Raw genomic sequence first — 19,071 nt, 5'->3', positions numbered from 1 at the left:
TCCCCCCTCCACCCCACCAGCAAAATAACTTAACACCACATTTTAACCCGCCTCCCAGCTGCCCCAGAGCAAATGTTAATGAGAGCACATGGAAACGAATCTCCAGGGACCAGGAAACATATTTTGATGTGGAACCAAAACAGTGGGAAAGGTTAACTGCAAAGCCCTGAAGATAGGCTGGTGCACTCACCAGTGTTTGTTTGTACAACCCACAGGAATGTCATGGACATCACAGTTCACCAGAGGTGCTCTGTGACCAAGAGATAAAGGTAACAGAGCCATCTGGCCACAGAAGTATCACTAAAACTCTCCAGCAAAGGAAAAACACTGCAGCCTGTGCTTCCAACTGCTGAATCAAAGGCAGGTCCCACAGGGGAAGAGGAAACCCCAAAGCTCCTGAGCACGACTGCTGCACAGACAGGCAGGAACCAGGGGCAGATTCCACCTTAAAGCACCCGCCCCTCACTGGGCTGCCCAGACAGGCTATGAGGGCTCACTTGTGTCACCTAAAACTCACAGACTGGGGCTGTAACCCCCAGCGTGTCTGTTTCTGGAGAAAGGGTGTTAGCGGTGGCCCAGATGGGGTGGTCAGGGCAGGCCCTGGTCCATATGACTGGCATCTCTAACAAAAGGGGGACATTTGGACAGAGACATGCTGAAGAGACAACGTGAAGGGACACAGGTAGGCAGAGGCCAGGAACAGAGCCCGGGCTGAGAAGAAGCCTGGCCTGCTGGACGCCCTGCTATAGACCCTGGTGACCGACTCCTGCGGACAAAGCCAGGACTCCAGTGCAGAGCATCTCCTGAGGCTGAGCAGCTTCCTGGGGATTCTTCACTCTCCCATCACAGTTACATGGGATGGTGTCATCCTGAGTGACAATGACTTCACTGTCCGCGAAAACGCAGTCATACATGAAGTAATCGCGTGACTACGTGCTTGAGTGTCAGCTTAAAATATTCTTATTTTTATTATACTTAAAAAATAAGAGTGATGATACAGCAGGCATAAACAGTTCTTAAATTTGTCAAATGCCGCTAAGTGGACTTTTTAACTTGCTGTGTTTATGAATTAAATCCAGATCCTCAGATAGACTAATTCTGATCACAACTTTGAACGCACCAGCCTTTCAGATCTCTTGGTATTAACAAGATGGGAGAGGCGCCAGCCTAAGTCAGAAAAAATCAGAGTAATTCCCACCCCTTGAACAGCCCCACTGCCTGGGACCCTAAACACCGCACCGTCTGAGTGCGTAAGAGCTGCCAGCGCTCAGGCTGTTTCTGAGCCACCAACTTCCAACAGGGTTTAGCCCATCACAGCCTGAAATTAAGCCGCCCACATCCACCTCACAGGCACACCCTGCTGAGACTGGCCGCCCACTGCCCAATCTTGCTTCCACAATGCACTATAACGAAAAATAGAACAGGGAAAAACAAAAGCCAGAAAACACCACGCCTGGAACGCCCTGGCTGCCCACAGAGGGCTATGAGTGGCTGAAGATGCTTCCCTGGGGACCAGGCCTCAGTCCTGCTGTTACAGGCCATGGGACCACCCGTGTGGCCGTTTTCATGCCTCAGATAGAAACCCAGGGCAGAAAGTGCCTTGCCAAGCCACTTCCCCACCTGCTAGGAAAGCCATTTAGTCAAAAGTAAAAACACTGGGCTGGGTGAGAGAACCCAGCAAAGGGTGAGCAGCCCTCACACCATTAAAAACTAAGACCACAACCCAAGACCCGGCAGAGTTCACACCTATGCTTTCCAGCCAGGCTGCCAGCAAGTGCCAGTGGGTCTCCCAGGAGGAGGCAGCTATGTTGTCCTCGAAACGCAGTAAGTTGGCTGCTCTGGGGGATTGCTGAGCTGAGGTCCCATCTGCACCCCCCGTGGTGACAGCAATTAAGACTGGAGAAGAGAGCATGAGCAGGAGGTCTCAGTCTGGCGTCAGTGAAGAGGCAGCTGTGTGCACCTGTCTATGAACCTGCAATGGGCAGAATGTGCCCCCAGGATGCACACTTCGAAGCCCTAACCCCCAGAAGCTGAGAATGTGACCTTATGGGAAATAGGGTCTTTGCAGGGATCAAGGCCAGAATGCAGCCCCTATCAGTATGAAAGGGGAACTTGGAGGCATGCCCCACACAGGGAGAAGGCTGCATGCAGAGAAGGCAGAGATCCAGGGCTGCTTCTATGAACTCAGAAAACTCAGAACACCAAGGGTTTATCACAAACTCCAGAATCTCAAGGAGGGGCCCGGGACAGATCCCGCTCACAGCCCAGAAGGACCTGCTGACGCCTGCCCTGACTTTGGCCTCCAGAGCTCCAGGGAGCCCCTTCCACCCCTCCCCCCATGCCCAGCAGCTCACCTCACATAGGACGTGGGGGTCAGAGCCTTGGGCTTGGCCCACTGGTAGGGGTGCTGCGGCACCGACAGGTACTGGTCACAGAAGGAGGCCTTCCGGATGTGCTGGAAGGCGGGGAAGTCCTCGGGCGGGAAGTCGGACATGGGTGGGGTGGTGCCCAGGTCCTCCCCAGCTGGCTCTATCTTGAGCGCCACTGAGGGTGAGTGCTCCAGGCCAGTCTTGCGAGACTTGACCGGCACACCGTCGCCCAGGTCCAGGCTGCTGTCGGTAGTTAGGGCGTTGATGGCTGCCACGATGGCGGAGCTGGTGTACTGGGTGGTGTTACTCAGCCACGTGTCCTCTGTCACACTGACCCGTGGGGAGCCATGTGGGGACGGCGTGGGCGAGTGGTGGGGTGAGCAGGGGGCCTGCCGGCCATTGAGGCTGTATTTCCGCTTGTTGCAGGGGGACGCTGGCCTTGAGCCGCGGGCACCCAGCCAGCTCTCCTCTGTGATGCTCTCACGGGGCGAGGTGGATGGGGAGTGTCTTGGGGACCCCAGCAGGGTGCAGGCCCCCAGGCCGCGGGGAAAGCCCTCCTCAGGGTCCGTGGTCTTGGGGGACACGCAAGGAGACTGCCATGGGGAGGTCTGGGGGGACGCGTAGGGGTAGGAGTAGTTGGACTCGTAGGAGGAGGCCTCAGAGTTGCAGCTGCGTGAGGACAGACTGCTGGCTGGGCTGAGGCATGAGGGGTCGCGGTAGGCCTCCAGGCCGGGCAGGCTCAGAGTGGCCGTGGAAGGCGACCGCTTAGAGCTGGGGATAACATCCTCCACCTCCACGTTGTGGAAAAACTGGCTGCTGTTGTGGTGCAGACCCAGGTACGAGGTGATCTCGATGCGAGGGCTCTCCAAGGCTGGGGCCCCATCGGGCCTGATGCTGCCAGAAGAGAGGAAGTACCCCGAGGACCCACTGTCCACGGCTGCCCCATAGCCAACAGGGTGACTCGCTGCAGGGACAGCTGACATGCCCGGGGTGGAGGTCTGCAGGTTGTGGCACGGGGCTGGCAGGGAGGGGTGTGCTGTCGGGAGTGGTGGGGCAGAGCTGATGCCGGAGGACACATAGCTGTAGTGTTCTGGAAGGAGAAAGAAGGCAGCATGAGGCACAGTCCTGAAACACAGACCACACGCATCAGAGCCCTCAGAATCAGGGCTGGTCACCTGCCAGCCCCCCACCCCAGCAGCCGGCTGGCCCCAGACCCAGGTAAAGGGCCTCAGCAACATCCCTGAAATCACACAGCCTGACAGATCAGAGGGACAGCTCCCGTCCTACTGGCCAACAGGGTCTCCAGGGCCCTCTTTCCTCGGCACCATCACAAGACCCCTCCCCCACTTCCCACTGCTATGATGCCCCCCAGACAGCTGTCCTGCAGCTCCTAGCATCATCTTCTGCTCTTTACTCAAAAACAGCCTTCCCAAATAGCCGGGCGTTGTGGCGGGCGCCTGTAGTCCCAGCTACTCGGGAGGTTGAGGCAAGAGAATCGCGTAAGCCCAAGAGTTAGAGGTTGCTGTGAGCCGTGTAATGCCACGGCACTCTACCGAGGGCGGTACAGTGACTCTGTCTCTACAAAAAAAAATAAAACAGCCTTCCCACCCCCCCAGCTTACTTTCAGTCCCCTAACCCCACACTTGGGAAAACCTTCTCTAGTTAACCATGTATCACAGTGTGACACTCCACATATTCACTCGTTCACCTTATTCTCTCCAACGAGTAGAAACCAAGTTCCACAGTACAGGAGATTTTGCCTGCCTTAGTCTATTTGGGTTCACTTGCGGTTCGGAGCTTTCTTCAGAACCTAGGACTGTCCCTGGCACATAAAATGTGTTCAGTTTGTTTAACAAAAGGGTGGATGATGGCTGGACGGATGGACGGATGGAGAGATGGAGGAACAGATGGATGGCAGACTGATGGACAGAAAAATGGACTCATGGATGAATGGATGACAGAGGAAGGGAAGGACATGTTTCAGATACAGGGACCTAGACACTGAAGTAAATTTTCACAGGCTAATCACTTCCAAGATGCCCCAACCACTTGCTACAAAGAAAACCCCTCATGGAATGATAAAAGCATAGATTCTGGGGTCCCCTTAGTGAAGATCCTCATGTTAGGGCAAAGGTACAGCTGGAATCATCACAGGTTAATTACAACTCAATAAAACATTTTTAAAATTACTAGTGTGATCAGAAAGTTTAACAAGGAAGACATACTTCTGAGTTTCTCATGTGAGAAGACTTTTTATAACATCTTGGAACCTCATTACCACGGGCCAAGAGATGAGTATTCCAAGGTCTCTGAGTAATGGAAAGGAGCATGTGGAAACCTTATCTCCATCTCGGGTTCACGTACGCTGACCTGAAGACATTTTACTCGAGGACAGAACTGCCCTTCTGCTGTGTCCTGGTTCAGAAACCAACAAGGACAAACCCAACAAAAATCAAGGGCCTCAAAGTACCCCTGCAAATGCCATAGTATTTACTAACCAATGGTTCTAGTACCCAAATAGGTAGGAATCTATTTCCACTGCATATTTTCACAAGTAGCCATCCAACCACCCTCTCTGGTGATCCATTTTTTAGAATCCTAGCCATCAGGAAGTCCTCCCTTCATTGCTATGCCCCAATGACCTTTCCTCCTGAAGGCAGCCTGAGCCCCTGGCCAGCAGCCCCCAATCTCACAGGGCCATGGGCTGCCTTCCAGAAACCCCACACACTGGGGGAGGCCGAGCCGTGACAAGAAGGGCAGCAACATGATGGAGGAAATCAGAACCTCTTGGGGCAAGTCCTGCTTAGGGTGCCCCTATGCCAGGAAAGGCCTCTCCAGCTCAGACAGAAAACAGGGGCTGGTCCTGGATGTGCTCAAGTCCTGCCTCCCCAGTCACAACAGGACACCCCTCCAGAGTACAGGAGCATCACAGGGTTCGTACATTCAGGAGGCCTTCCTTTCCACACAGCCACATAGCCGCACGTTGCAACCAGCGGCAGGTGGAGCCTGGCGTCCCATCCCCAGTGCCATACCCAGCCTGGCCACCCAGTAAAAGCACAAAGGCAATCCCTGAGATCCGCTCCAGCCGCAACACTCAGCCCTGGACTGGTGTACCCTTGTCTACAGATAAATGGACTAATGGATGAATGGATGTTCCCCAAATTACATACTCACTGGTCACTTCGTGAAAAAAGCTGTGACCCACTATTAAAATTTAGATACAGCCTTTAAAAAAAAATCACCCCAGAAAGCTACTTCCTAGAGGAAAAGGTGAAGCTACTGAGGAAGGAGCCAGCCCCTGGGTGTCCAGGCTGGCAGTGGCCCTTGCAGAGGTTGGCCTGAATGTCATGGTAATCACTCAGGAAGGCTCTGCCTTAGCCCAGGCCTATGGTACAGCAAGCTCACAGGCAGGTGGGTCCCCCTGCCCCCATGTGACCCCAGGATCCTGCACCAGGACCACCCCCGGGAAGACCCCTAGGCTACCACACACTCTGCCCTCAGGGGCACTCTGAGTCCCACTGAGGCAGGAAGGCAGGAGCGCCAGAGCCTGAGGGAGGCAGTGAGGCTGAGTTTCATCTGATGCTAACTCTGGCTCCATTGGAAGGGCCTCATCCTGCAGCTATCAGGGGCTCTTCCTGCAAGACAGAGAGCCTCTCATCTCATCTCTGCTCTGTATTTTTACCAAAAATTGTATAAAAGATACACCTTGGCTAGACAGTGTTTCTTTACAGCCACCTTCCCATTTCTGTGCTGTGTGCATACCACATAAACAGACACGCTAGTGAGTGGCATAGACTCAGAGGTTCTCCTGCTATGTTTCTCAAATCAGCACTTTCACTTCAAAAACCATGTTTGGAAGCCCAGAAGGTACTGCTGGTGTCTGTCCATCTTCCGGTAAGAAGTTAGATGCTGACTAGAGTAATCAGAATGGAAGTGGATGGGACAGGGCCGTGGACGCACCCTGGCACTGCAGTGGAACTGGAAAGGATCAGTAAGTAGAATATCGACAACATATATATGAAACTATGTGTTCACAGGGACAGGTTTTCTGGTGACCAGATTCAACAGTTAATTTTACTACAGCTGGCACATTCACAAGGACAAGCTTCCTTCTCAATCCACTCCTGGTTCTGTGTTCACTACTAAATGCAGAACTTCCGCCCCATGGGTCCCTCCCTGCAGACTGCTATCTGAAACACGCATTTCTTCAGGAAGTTTCTCTGATGACCACATCCCGAGGCCTTTCTAGATGTCTCTGTGGCCTGACCAGCAGATGATTCTGGGTCCTCAGACACCCCCTCTAGGTATCCCCAGTCACAGACTCCACCCACACGCCTGGGCGCCCACTTGTGCCAGCTGCACCCTGCACGGTCTCAGCACCCAAATAGCTTCCTCCTCAGGGCTCTGCTCTTCAGCTCTCAGAGTGACCTGAAGTACCACCTGGAGCCTCCAGAGCCTAAGAGGACACAGAAGCTCCGGCTCCCCTGACCAAGCTTGCAGGTGAACACCCCAGAGGGGCCAGGTCCACCCCCAGATGCCATCCCCGGGGGGAAACGTCCTGACAATGGTGACAGCCAAGTCTGACCCTCCCCACCAGAGAAACTGTTCCAGGCCAGTCCCTGTCTGGTACTGGGGACTCACACCAACACCCACTGCTGGGCATTTACTCCTCTAGGGCTTTTTATGTATGTGAAGTATTAAGTGTAACCTAACATTCAATTAGGGAGAACTTTCATTTTAAACAAAATCATGGACTCCAGGAGTGAGGCTGGGAGGTAACAGTAAACCTAGCTGACAGGACACGCCCCCCAGCTGCTTGATCCCTGGTGGGAGCACCCTCCAGTGCCTGGCAACAGGTTTCCCAGGACCAGCCTGGGAGCGCAGAGGAAATTCAGCTGCAATTGATCAATCTAGATCCCAGAGCTTCCTTTCTCACAATTAAAAGAACATTTATTTCTCAGATACAATTGACCCCACAGTTCAGCTATCATTCATGAATAGGAAGATGCCTTTGAAGAACTTAAAAAAAAAAAAAAAAAAAAACCTAGTAGGTTCGGTGCCCATAGCACAGTAGTTACGGCGCCAGCCACATGTACCGAGGCAGACGGGTTCAAACCTGGCCCCGGCCAGCTAAACAACAATGGCAACTGCAATAAGAAAATATCTGGGCGTTGAGGCGGGCACCTGTAGTCCCAGCTACTCAGGAGGCTGAGGCAGGAGAATCGCTTACGCCCAAGAGTTCGAGGTTTCTGTGAGTTGTGACGCCACAGCACTCTACCTGGGGTGACATAGTGAGATTCTGTCTCAAAAATAAATAAAAAAAAGAAAAAAAAAAAACACCTAGTAATGAGCACAGCAAGTTTTGGGGCCCCCACCACCCAAGACTTGGCCAGTGACAGGACCCAGGGCCATCACTCCCACAGCCTGGGCTCCAGCCCCAAAGGGCATCAGAGGCGGCAAGGACAATGGTTGGAAGGTCTAGATGAAATGGGGAGGCCAGAAGAGTAGGCAGATCTGACTATTGCCTGTATAAAGGTCTTTGGGGGCTGCAGAAGAGATGGAGTTCATGTGGAAAGGGCCAGGGTCGTGGAGGGAGGCAGAGACAGGAACCTCACGCCAGACCCTGCCGAGAGCGGAGACGTCTACAGCGAGACAGCCCTGACCCCCATAGTGTCTCAAAAGTACTCCAGTAAAACCGATTGAATGAGGAAAAGAAAAAACAAAGCCTTTTTTTTAAAAGCAAAAATGATTCACCTAAGCATGAGTTTTCCTAAATTAAAAAACGGCAAGATGAAAGCTTATATGCCTAAACCTGGTTGTGAAGCTGCCTTCTCTGCAGGGGGAGGTGTGGCAGTCCTGGGCAGCAGAGCCCCTCACAGGCACAAGGTCCTGCTCCTCCTCCCTGGGTGCGCAGCTGGGGGCCCCTTCTCCCTCCTCCATTGCTTCCACTCAATTTGAGTTTTCAAGCCACTTAGACAGTATTCAAATCTGAATTATTTAAGTATTCAAAGGGATTACATTTACACGGAATGAAAATATTTCCAGTAACTCTGAAGGATTCTGAGATGTTTGGGCTGATTTATGTCACATCAGATGCCAGTGAAGAGCTCAACACCCATCAGAGTCACTGAACTGCCGGTGTCTGGAGACCTGTCATTTGCCAAGGAGGGTTCATTAGATTATATGCAGGTGACAAAAGAAAGCATTGTTTTAAGCAAATACAGGGTGCAAGTTCAACGCTGTTTAACAGAGTGGGCCACCCTCCGAGGGCAGATACTCCCCTCTCCTCAGTCCTCCAGTTCGCAGGCCCCACATGCTCGCAGGGTTCCATCCTGTACAGAATACCTCATATGGCCGCCTGAGTGCAAAGGTGCCTGGGTGGGAGCAGGTGGGACTTGGTCAACCAGTGAGATGTGCATCTGGCTCTCAGGCTGGCCAGGCCCCCTTGGCCTTGGCAAACTCAACACCTCAGAGTGTCAGTAGTATTCTGTGTCATTCTGAGGTATAATTTATTTCAGAACATGCAGTTTTATTATTTCTGAACAAGCACAAAGGAACCACGCTGGTGAACTTCCTCTTGGGACAAAGTGCAGATGAGCAGTGTTCTGCCTACTGAGACCGCCCCGAGGTCTGTGGCACTGCTCTGTACCAGGAGTGGAAGCAGAGTTGGGACAGGAAGGTACTGAGGCTGGTACCAGCATAGAGGCGAGGACGGTGACAAGTCAGGTATTTCCAACAAGAACCACTGTCTCTGGCCACAACAAGAGCACCCATCTTTCACAAACTCTGAGACTCCAAGAAATGGCCTGTCAGAAATGACTTTTTAATTTTGTTATAAGGAACTTCCCTATAGCACTGGTGGGGTTGAACCACAGGACACATGGCCAGAAATAGAATTGGAACGAGCCTGCCAGGAGACCTGCTCTCCAGACAGATGCCACACTTCTAGATGGCCATGGAGGCTGTCCTGGGCAAAGCAGGATCAGAACTCTGCATACACCAGAAATGCAATGGCATAGCCACACAAAACAACAAAAGCCAAGACCTTACTGCTGGAGGCTGCTGAGTCTGAGCCCTGGGAAAGTGCTGCCTAATGGGGTGGCCGGGTCATCAGGGACAGCAGAGATGGCATGGGGCTGCAGCCAGGCAACACGTGTGACAGACAGCAACAGCTTCTGAGACGCTGTTCGCCCAACAATCTGACAGAGAGAAAGATTTATAAAGGCAAACAGAATGGTCTCATTACAGCAGCAATAAACAATATTTAATGCTCCATAAATAAGCACACCATCGTCTTCCTCAGGACCCTTCAGCCACCTGGGCCAGCACCAGCCTGCCATTCCTCCAAGAAGTACCAGAACATTCTCCCAGGCCCTACAGACACACTTAAAGCACCACTTTCTAATTGTGTTTTCAAAGAAGTAAGAAATATCCCAGTTTTCATTACTAGTTGTGGTCTTCCTCTGAAAAACAGGACACAGAAGGCTCCCAATCACATGGATGACTCTTCTTCACTAAACTTCTCTCTGCAACTCCAGGGCTTCCTGCAACATTACTGAGCGGAACTCCGAGCTCTCCTGAGGCCACTGCCCTCAACACACCCCAGCCCTCCACCCGTTTCCTGCTGTAGCCACCACCAGTCCCAGCTCCCTGATCTCCTGGGGGAGAAGGAAATCACCACTATTTGGTGAAAATGGACTTGAGGATAGAAAGTCCTCAGATCTTCATCTCTGCAGAACATCCCTTTTCCACATGTGAACACTAAGGGCTTCCAGCAATGCCCCAGAAGACTAGTGGGCAGACACTCCCTCATCTTAGCAGAGGTTTGGAAGGTGGCCCTGAATGCAGGGGGGCTGCCACCCACCCCCCCCACCCCACCCCCCGACCCAGAGGCCTGGGCCAATTTCCTCCCGAGTTGCCACAGCGACAGCATTGGCACTGATCAGATCAGCTGGCCAAAATAACTTAGAAAACAGGAGCCCTGGAGCGGGAAGGGGCCCGCCTGCCTCCTGGCTGATGAGCACAGCAGCAATTTCCTGAGCCCCAGAGCAGAGGCCCCTCTCTGCAGGAAAGCCCAGGCCCTGCCTCCTCCCGGAGGACGGGGGGTGTGGTGGGGTGGGGTGGGCGAAGATGCCAGCACTCGGCTGAGGTCTCTCTTCTGCCCTGCCCAGGGCAAATTATTTTAAAAATTCTCTTTTCACTCTCCTGACAAATGGTCATTAAATAGCTATTATTTGCACCTGCTCAACAATTTAGAACTAAGGACTCAGCCCCTCCCTCCAGCCCAGGAGAAGAGGGGGAGGCTCCTGACCAGAGGACCCCACTGCAGCAGCCCAGGCCCAGCCTTCACCAGGCCAGGGTGCGGCACCCTTCACGGAGGCTTGGCAGGCATACTGCCCCTTGTGCCCAGGGCTGGCCATGCCCTTCTTGATAAAGTGGGAGTTTTGTGTTCAGCATCATCTATAAACTGCAGTATTATCTAGCTTTGCAACTGATCTAATAATTATTCAATTATTTGTTCATCCCCAGGCTTACTCATTGTATGTACATGGCACACTTTCTAGCAACTTTTCTGACACTATGAAATGGGAAGGACTCTTCCCAGCTCTGGCCCCCCTCCCAGAGCCAGCTCTTGCTGACCCCAGAGTGCCAAGTGCTGAGTTCTGGGCACCAGTCTGAGGCCAGCATCACACAGGCAGACCCAAGGGCCTCAGTCTGCCCACTGCTGAGAAGCCCCAGATCAGCTCTCAGTCCGCTCACCACTAAGAAGCCCCAGACCAGGTCTCAGTCCGCTCACCACTAAGCAGCCCCAGACCAGGTCTCAGTCTACTCACCACTAAGCAGCCCCAGACCAGGTCTCAGTCTGCTCACCACTAAGAAGCCCCAGACCAGGTCTCAGTCCGCTCACCACTAAGAAGCTCCAGGCCAGGTCTCAGTCTGCTCACCTAAGAAGCCCCAGACCAGCTCTCAGTCCGCTCACCACTGAGAAGCCCCAGACCAGGTCTCAGTCCGCTCACCACTGAGAAGCCCCAGACCGGCTCTCAGTCCGCTCACCACTAAGCAGCCCCAGACCAGGTCTCAGTCCGCTCACCACTAAGCAGCCCCAGACCAGGTCTCAGTCCGCTCACCACTAAGCAGCCCCAGACCAGGTCTCAGTCTACTCACCACTAAGCAGCCCCAGACCAGGTCTCAGTCTACTCACCACTAAGAAGCCCCAGACCAGGTCTCAGTCCGCTCACCACTAAGAAGCTCCAGGCCAGGTCTCAGTCTGCTCACCTAAGAAGCCCCAGACCGGCTCTCAGTCCGCTCACCGCTAAGAAGCCCCAGACCGGGTCTCAGTCCGCTCACCACTAAGAAGCCCCAGACCGGGTCTCAGTCCGCTCACCACTAAGAAGCCCCAGACCGGGTCTCAGTCCGCTCACCACTAAGAAGCCCCAGACCAGCTCTCAGTCCGCTCATCACTAAGAAGCCCCAGGCCGGGTCTCAGTCCGCTCACCACTGAGAAGCCCCAGGCTGGGTCTCAGTCCGCTCACCACTAAGAAGCTCCAGACCAGGTCTCAGTCCGCTCACCACTAAGAAGCCCCAGGCCGGGTCTCAGTCCGCTCACCACTAAGAAGCCCCAGACCAGGTCTCAGTCCGCTCACCACTGAGAAGCCCCAGACCAGGTCTCAGTCTACTCACCACTAAGCAGCCCCAGACCAGGTCTCAGTCTGCTCACCACTAAGCAGCCCCAGACCGGGTCTCAGTCCGCTCACCACTAAGAAGCCCCAGACCAGGTCTCAGTCCGCTCACCACTGAGAAGCCCCAGACCAGCTCTTCCCTGTCTGGGCCAGGTGTTGATGGGCTTTGCTTCTCCACCTGTTCTGGTTCAAATAGCAACCACCAAGGAGTCTGTTTGGTGAGGACGTGCTCAGCATGCAAGGGGACTGTGTCCTGGCCCACATGTGGCCACCTGCCTCCTGGTCAGGAGGATCCCTGATCTCACCAGAGTCTGTACATCTGAGGCCAACAGGAGCTCCACCCCACTCAGAATGGATATAAACCATGGCACCCCAATAACCCAGTCTGCAAGAGACAGCCACCCAAACTGGCTTCCTGGGCTGTGCCCAGATGAGCCTGTACTGACTAAATGGCTATGTCATGTATCCAAAACATGGTGGAAAAATGCCGGTTACAGCCATTGTCACACAGCAGCTATTGTATGTGACACAGAAGTGGCCCTTGTCACCAGGCACTCACTGCTTCCTTCAAAGTGTGCTATCCCCAGCCAGGGTCAGGCAGCTCACTGGCCACCCTCCTCCCAAGTGGCCTGTGAGCTCCAGGCCCCCAGATCAGAGCATAGGCCCTGGTTCTACCCACTGTGCCTCTCACTGTGCCCACAGTCAGTTATCCACATGGAGTCACTAGGCTGTGCACAGCTGCCCTACACAAGTCCCAAGAGTCTCCCCCCAACAGGGTCTTTGAAGGGCTGTCAAGAATGGGCCAGAATTCATGGTAGCCACATTCATCGGGGACCAACTTTCACAGCATGAGCAGGTCAGGAGTAGGGTCCCCCATGGCACACTGCTCACTAATAAAATCTCTCAAAGAACCAGTCAGGGGGCTAAGCACCAGGTGGGGGCTCCTCTGACCATCTCGCTGACTTCCTTAGCTGGGGACTGAGCCCCAAAAAGGCTTCACACAGCACCAGGGCAGCCACAGAGCAGAGCACACCTTAGGGGCCGGTCTCCCCTTACCAACTGCTCCCCGACCTGTGTTGACCCCCACCTGGAACAATAGCCTGGGATGAGAGAAAAGGGATGAATGTCCTCCCAGGGGACACCGGCAGGGAAGAGGGTGTAGTGGACATTGGCTAGCACTGGCTGGGCAGCAGCATTTCTTTTTGAAAAAACGGAACAAGACAGTAGACGTGTAAGAAGAGGGTGGTGGTAGAATGTGGTTCACACCACCGTACAATCACTGTAGACTTGGCCCTGCCAAGTACTGAACTCCATCTGCACATGGGCAGGGACAGAAAGGAGACATGCTTTTGATTCATGGCGGGCGGAGGGGGGAGCATGCAAAGGAAACCAGGTGCTGGGAGTGGGCTCTGGGGCAACGTCTTCCAGGCCCAGCAGCAGCCTGCCCAGGGCCTGCCATATTGGGGGGCTCTCTCATTATTCAAGAATGTCAACTGGGGTGAGGGGGAGGTTTATTATAGTTGCTGTTTAACTGGAACTTTTTTTTTTTTGGCAGTTTTTGGCCCGGGGCTGGGTTTGAACCTGCCACCTTCCGGATATGGGGCCGGTGCCCTACTCCGTTGAGCCACAGGCACCGCCCAACTGGAACCTTTTTTACAGAAGAGAAAATGAAAGAAAATAGTGTTGGCACATGGGGTTTCTCAACCCAGAGTCCCTGCAAGCTGGATGCCCAGGTGTCAGGGCCAGGGCACCAAGCAGGGGAGTAGGACTCCCTGAGGGCCCGCTTCCTACTGCCCTCTGGCACTGCCGCTGACCATCTGTCCCCGGACAACAATGTCCAAGTCCTGTGCCTTGGACACTTGTCTCCCCTTGGAGAAGTGTCACACAGCCACCCTGGAAAAGAAGGGCTGTCCTCCATCGGGAGCTCTCTCCAAGGAGACCTCACGTTGTCTGATGCCAGCAAGTCCACGGTGGAGGCCCAGGAGAACCACCTGCGCCCAAAGCGTGCTCAGTCCACAGGTGGCCTCTCTGCCCCTCCATTAGATCGTGTATTTGCGCCAGTCCCGCCGCACTCAGGCGCCCGCGGGGAGTCCGGGCCTGACCAGAGGACCCGAGGGTCCCGGGGAGAGGACGCGACAGGGCTGCGGGACGGCCGAAACTGAGAGGGGGAGGGGGCGCGAACCATGCCCTGACCTGGACCCTGGGCGCGCACCATGCCCCCGGCATCCACCAAGTTTTCTAGCTCCCTGGCACCTTCAAGTCTAATTCCCAGGCCCCCGCGCCCCTCCCGGCCGGCCTGACCCACCTTGGGCGGCCGCGGCTGCGCCCTCGTCGCTCTGGTTAAACTCGAAGAGAAAATCGAAGTCGAACTCCTGATCCTCCAGCCCCGTCATGTCGGGGTCGGGGTTGGGGTCCGGGTCGCTAGGTTCGGCCCGGGGCTCCCTGGGCCCGGCGCTCCGCGGCGCGTCCTCGGCGTGACGTGACCCCCGTCCCTCCCTCCCCCTGCCCGTCCCTCCCCCGCCCCTCCCCTACTGCCCCGCCCCGCCCCCCGCGGCGTTTCCGGGTTTACATAAACAAGCGCCGCGGTCACCAGCTCCGGGTTTTAAATAAACTCTAGGGAGCCCGAGCGCTCCCCTTAGGCTCCGACCTCCTCGCTCCTCCCCAGTGTCCCCCCCCCACCCCATCCGCGCGAGCAAGACTCTGGGGCATCCGGTCCCCGCTGTCCCCCGCACCCGGGGGTCCCGCCGCTCCGGCCTTGCGCGCCCTGGCCTGAGCTCTGCGTGGAGCGCGCCCCGCGGGAACGGGCTCAGCCAATGTCGCGGGCTCCCTTCGCAGGGGAACAAGGAGGGTCAACAGCAGTGCACCCAGGGCTGTTGAATTTGCTTAAAAGTTTTTTTTTTTTTTTAAGTTTTTAACCTACGGGGCCCCCTCCTAAACGCTGCCTGGGTGCGCCGCGCAAGCATCCTGCCAGGGCCGGGCTGACACCGCGGAGCCCGCCCGAGAGGAACTTCAGTAAACTCTGGGAATGCCATTTTCCAGTCCACGTTGCTAAAGATATTACCCGAAAGTGCCAGGAAAGTGGAAGATTTTCCGCAGTTTTCAGAACTCTCTGCTCTACACGAAGCAGCTCCTCCGAGCCGCCAGGGTCATAGTGGCGCTCCGCTCGCGGCCTGTGTTTCACCAGGAGACACCTTAGTCCCCAACCCCCTAAAACACGTGCACACTCCTGCGTCCTCGTCCTCGGGGACCTGCATCGTTCCGCCGCAGCCCCGAAGCAGAGCACCCGAATCCAGCCAGGCAGACGCCCAGGGCTGGGCCCCCAGTGTCCAGCCAGCCTCTTCCTAGTCCTTTCAGCTGCGTGTCCTAACTCCCCAGGGTCTTGACAGCAGGTAAACCCACATCTGGGATTCCGTGTGCAGCGCGGCCGAGCACGCCGTGGGGGAGGCTGGGCCCTGCTGACTGCCGTCCGCTCTGCCCCAGGGCATCGCCTGCCCAGAGGCGGCACCTGCCAGGCCTGGGGGCTCCCCGAGGTTGCTCTCCTCTGACCTTTTCAAATGGCTGTTTTTTCTAATGATAAACTGTAGTTCAGTTCAGCCTGATTTAGTTTCTAATAATAGTTCTCACTTTGAGATGTATGTTGAGGGCTGTTTTTAGTTTGCTTTTTTTGCTGACCCTTGGGCAAATGGAAGTTCTGTTTTCTGTTGAGAAGTCACAACATTTCATTTTTTTGTTGTCTTATTTTTAACACTTGGACCACCTTTTCACCCTCACAGCCCTTGTCTGTTTAGACTAGGGTGTCTTGCTAAACTGCCCTGGAAAATGGTGGGTCTACATTTCCTCTACAAACTGTCACCAGATCCCCAAGCCCCGCAGGACTGCTCAGTCTGAAGGCTGGACTGGGCCCCTACCAGTTCCAGATCTCCACCAAGGCAGTCACACTGGGTGGGTTTTTACTAAATGTGCCCCTCACACCACAGGGGAGCCCCTCCTGGTGCTCATCTTTCTTCTGTACTGGTCTAGATTTCGAATTTGGCCATTGATCAGACTGCTGTCTCGATGGAAGGGTTTGGCTGGGGCTGCTCCTACCAGGGGCTGAGGGATTTTAATGAGATGCAGAGCTACAGGCTGTGGGTGATAAAGCAGGGTGCACAGCCTCAGCATTTTCTAATCTGGATTAGGACACAGTGCCATGAAGTGAAGTGGCAGAAAACAGGGTGAGCTTTGTTCCTCTGGAGAGCCATGGGGCCTTCTGTCTGAAGCAGCTTCTGACTGGGAGGCTACCTAGAGGCCTGCCTTTCCTCTGCATTCTCTGTGGGGAAGCAAGCATGGAACCTTCAGAAACAACAGGGCCTGCTGGGCTGGCTCCCTAATGAGGGATGTGCTGGGCTGGACAGTGCTGAGGCTGCACTTGTCCCAGTCAGGGCCTACTCAGAAAGGGCACAGACTCCTCTCCCTGTAGCTCTCAACAGTGGCAGACACGGAAGCACTTTTCCTCTCAGGAGCTTGGCCTGTCTAAAGGGTTAGATCATACTTTCTGGTTAGCCCAATTTTGTAGTCCTTATAAAACACGCCAGTATCATTTAGTCCGAGGCATCACTGCCTCTGGTGCCTTGGAAGACAGGCATTTTCAAACTTAATTTTCTTAACTAAGAAACATAAAAAGGTACCCATACCTACTGCCCTCATAAACTAGGAAACATACAAAGATGTTACCCACTGTTGCTATGTCTCAGAAAGATCCCCTATTACAAGATGTAGCACTCTTCAAGTAAAGAAATCCAAACTTTGAAAAACCTTCCTTTTGTACAGCAGTGGGGAAAGAAGTGTCTAAGGGTTTAAAATCAAACTCCCAACAAAAAGTACCTTTAACCCTTCCTAATAGCAAGAGCAGATGGTGTAAACAGCAAAACATTGCCTGATTTTTAACATTTAAGTATTTCTGAGAATTGGGTTGACGTGGCGGGTACGTCAGCAATATTGAACGGGCCTCCTTGACCGAAGTCCTAACAGAGTGAAGCAGGCCCAGGCCCCGAGGACTCAGAGGCCTGTGTGAGTCAGTCCCAGAGCGCAGGAGCTGGTCCTAAGGCAGGCGGCCTGTCAGGAGGGGGTCTGCCCTTACAAAATACAGGCATTGGCAGGCTTGCAGTATTACATAATTTAAATAAAATACTTCGGAATTGACTAGGAGTTTGAAAAGGTGCGTCCCCATTTCCATCAGGCATTCACCATCTTAATCCTTAACCCCACCAGGAGGCCAACCATCTTTTTGGTGAACTTTCAAAGACACCAGCAGGAGCCTACCGGTGGTCTGCGGTCGAGGTGGGTCTTTCACCACGAAGGGCGAAGACGGCAGGAGGGGCTGGGCACCTGAGGCTGACTGCTGAGAGCCGGGCCCTAGCACTCCGCACTCCCTGCTCTAGGCAGGTGCGTATGCCATCTTTTTTACTACAAGCAGCAGCTTTGAAAGTTGGCGGTCCCTTTTCAAGCTTTCCTGAAACATTTCCCCTGGCTGGAACTCTTGTCTATCCCACTGCAAAACGTCTCCAATTGTGGGCTGTGCCAGGACCCGCACTCCATCTCTTTTTAGCGCTGCCAGCTTGAGGGCCCCTAGCGGAGCGGCGGAGGGGCTCCCTCCTTGGAGCCGGCCAGGCGCACTCGGTGCCTAGGGAGCGTGGCTGGAGACTCATGTGGGGGCGCAGGGCCCCCAACCCGCAATCATCTTCCCACCAAACAGTGGCTTTGCCTCATTTGGGGTAAAAACAGAACATCCTCCACTCCCAAAGAAACGTCGCCTCACCCCAACGTGTTCTTTGTAATTCTGATGACCCTAACCTCGCCCTGTCCCCAGATAGCTTGCTTTTTAGCTGTTTCTGCAGCCGGCTCCTCGGGAAGGCTGCCCCAGACACTTCCAAGTTCGCGCACTCAGCGCTGGAGAGGAGACACCTATTGGCAAGAAAGCGCGCTGGAAATCAGGGCTGTTCCGGGGAAACACCCGGGGACACGCTCCCCAGTCTGCGCCCCGCCGCCCGCGACCCTCCCTGGCACGCAGACCAGGGCCCAGACCCTCGCCTCTCTGGGCCAGGGCGCGGCCGCACGGGGCTCGGGGCTGGGGGAGCGGCCGGGGCGGGGGCGCAGGGGCCCCGGGGACCCCGGGGGACGGCGGCCGCGCCGGGCTTACCTTCCTCTGCCGACTTCATGGTGCCCCCGGCGGGCGGCGCGGGCCCCAAAGTTTCTCCGCTCCCGAGGGCGGCAGCCGGAGGGCCGAGTGGAAACTTGGAAGGGACTGGAAAACTGGTACTTGGCATCCACGCGGCGGCGGCGGCGGCGGCGGAGGAGGAGGAGCGGCCGAGGAGCGGCCGGCGGCGCAGGAGCCGGCGCCCCAAGCCGCGGTCCGGGCTCGGTCCCCGGGAAGTCGGACCTCTGCCCGGCGGACACGCGCCCGGCCCGGCTCAGTACCGCACGCCCCGGGGAAATGTCATTGAGGGGCGTGTGCGCGCGTGGCAAGGCCGGCTTGCGGCCTTGGGACCCGAGCGGGTGGCGGGGCCTCGGAGGGGTGCGCCCGCGCCCCTGTACCCTGCCCGGCCGCTGCGACCCGCGCGGTGCCGCTGCCGGGAAGTTCGGAGTCTCTTAGTCTCTCTCTGACGCAGGGCCGCGCTCTGCCTCCTGCCTTTTTAAAGCTGGAAAACACCTCCCCCGCCTCCCGCCCTCCCGGCAGCTCCCGCGCCCCCTCCCTGCCGTGACATCACGCCCCTGCCCGCCGGAGCCGGCGCGGGCCCCGCGGGACAAGTCTCAGAGCGCTAGCCGGGCGGGCGGGAGGGGCGCGCGGGCAGGGTAAGGGCGCACGAGGTGGGACCCGGGGCTGGAGGGTGGGCTGGGCGCACCAAGCAGGCAGGGAGCGCGGGCAAGGGAAGGGCCAGGGGGTGGGGGACGGGTAGGGAGACACGGGGGCACACGGCTGGGGAGGAGCACGTGAGTGGGGGACTTGGCTGGAAGGGGCGAGGAGACACGGGGTCGGGGCGCAC

General features: G+C 55.6%; 1 protein-coding gene across 6 annotated transcripts in view; it reads right to left on the bottom strand.

Moving 5' to 3' along the window:
• Window positions 1–18,808, bottom strand: part of NFATC1 (nuclear factor of activated T cells 1) — a 103,120-nt gene extending 84,312 nt beyond the window's left edge. For 2 of the 6 annotated variants that reach the window (XM_053571406.1, XM_053571408.1), the window contains exons 1-2: window positions 18,228–18,804; window positions 2,355–3,459 (exon numbers count right to left, since the gene is read on the bottom strand). In XM_053571406.1, coding sequence (XP_053427381.1) covers window positions 2,355–3,459; window positions 18,228–18,354 — 1,232 coding nt within the window. In that variant the 5' untranslated portion in view covers window positions 18,355–18,804. Of the gene's footprint in view, window positions 1–2,354; window positions 3,460–14,354; window positions 14,531–18,227 lie in introns of those variants that run through there. The other 4 variants (XM_053571403.1, XM_053571405.1, XM_053571407.1 and 1 more) reach the window with 4 other exon arrangements.
• Between the last annotated feature and the right edge of the window lie 263 nt (window positions 18,809–19,071).

Source organism: Nycticebus coucang, chromosome 19, assembly GCF_027406575.1.
Source record: "Nycticebus coucang isolate mNycCou1 chromosome 19, mNycCou1.pri, whole genome shotgun sequence".
Classification (NCBI taxonomy): Eukaryota; Metazoa; Chordata; class Mammalia; order Primates; family Lorisidae; genus Nycticebus; species Nycticebus coucang.
The sequence above is the reverse complement of the archived record's forward strand: the minus strand, read 5'-3'. Positions and strand labels throughout refer to the sequence as shown.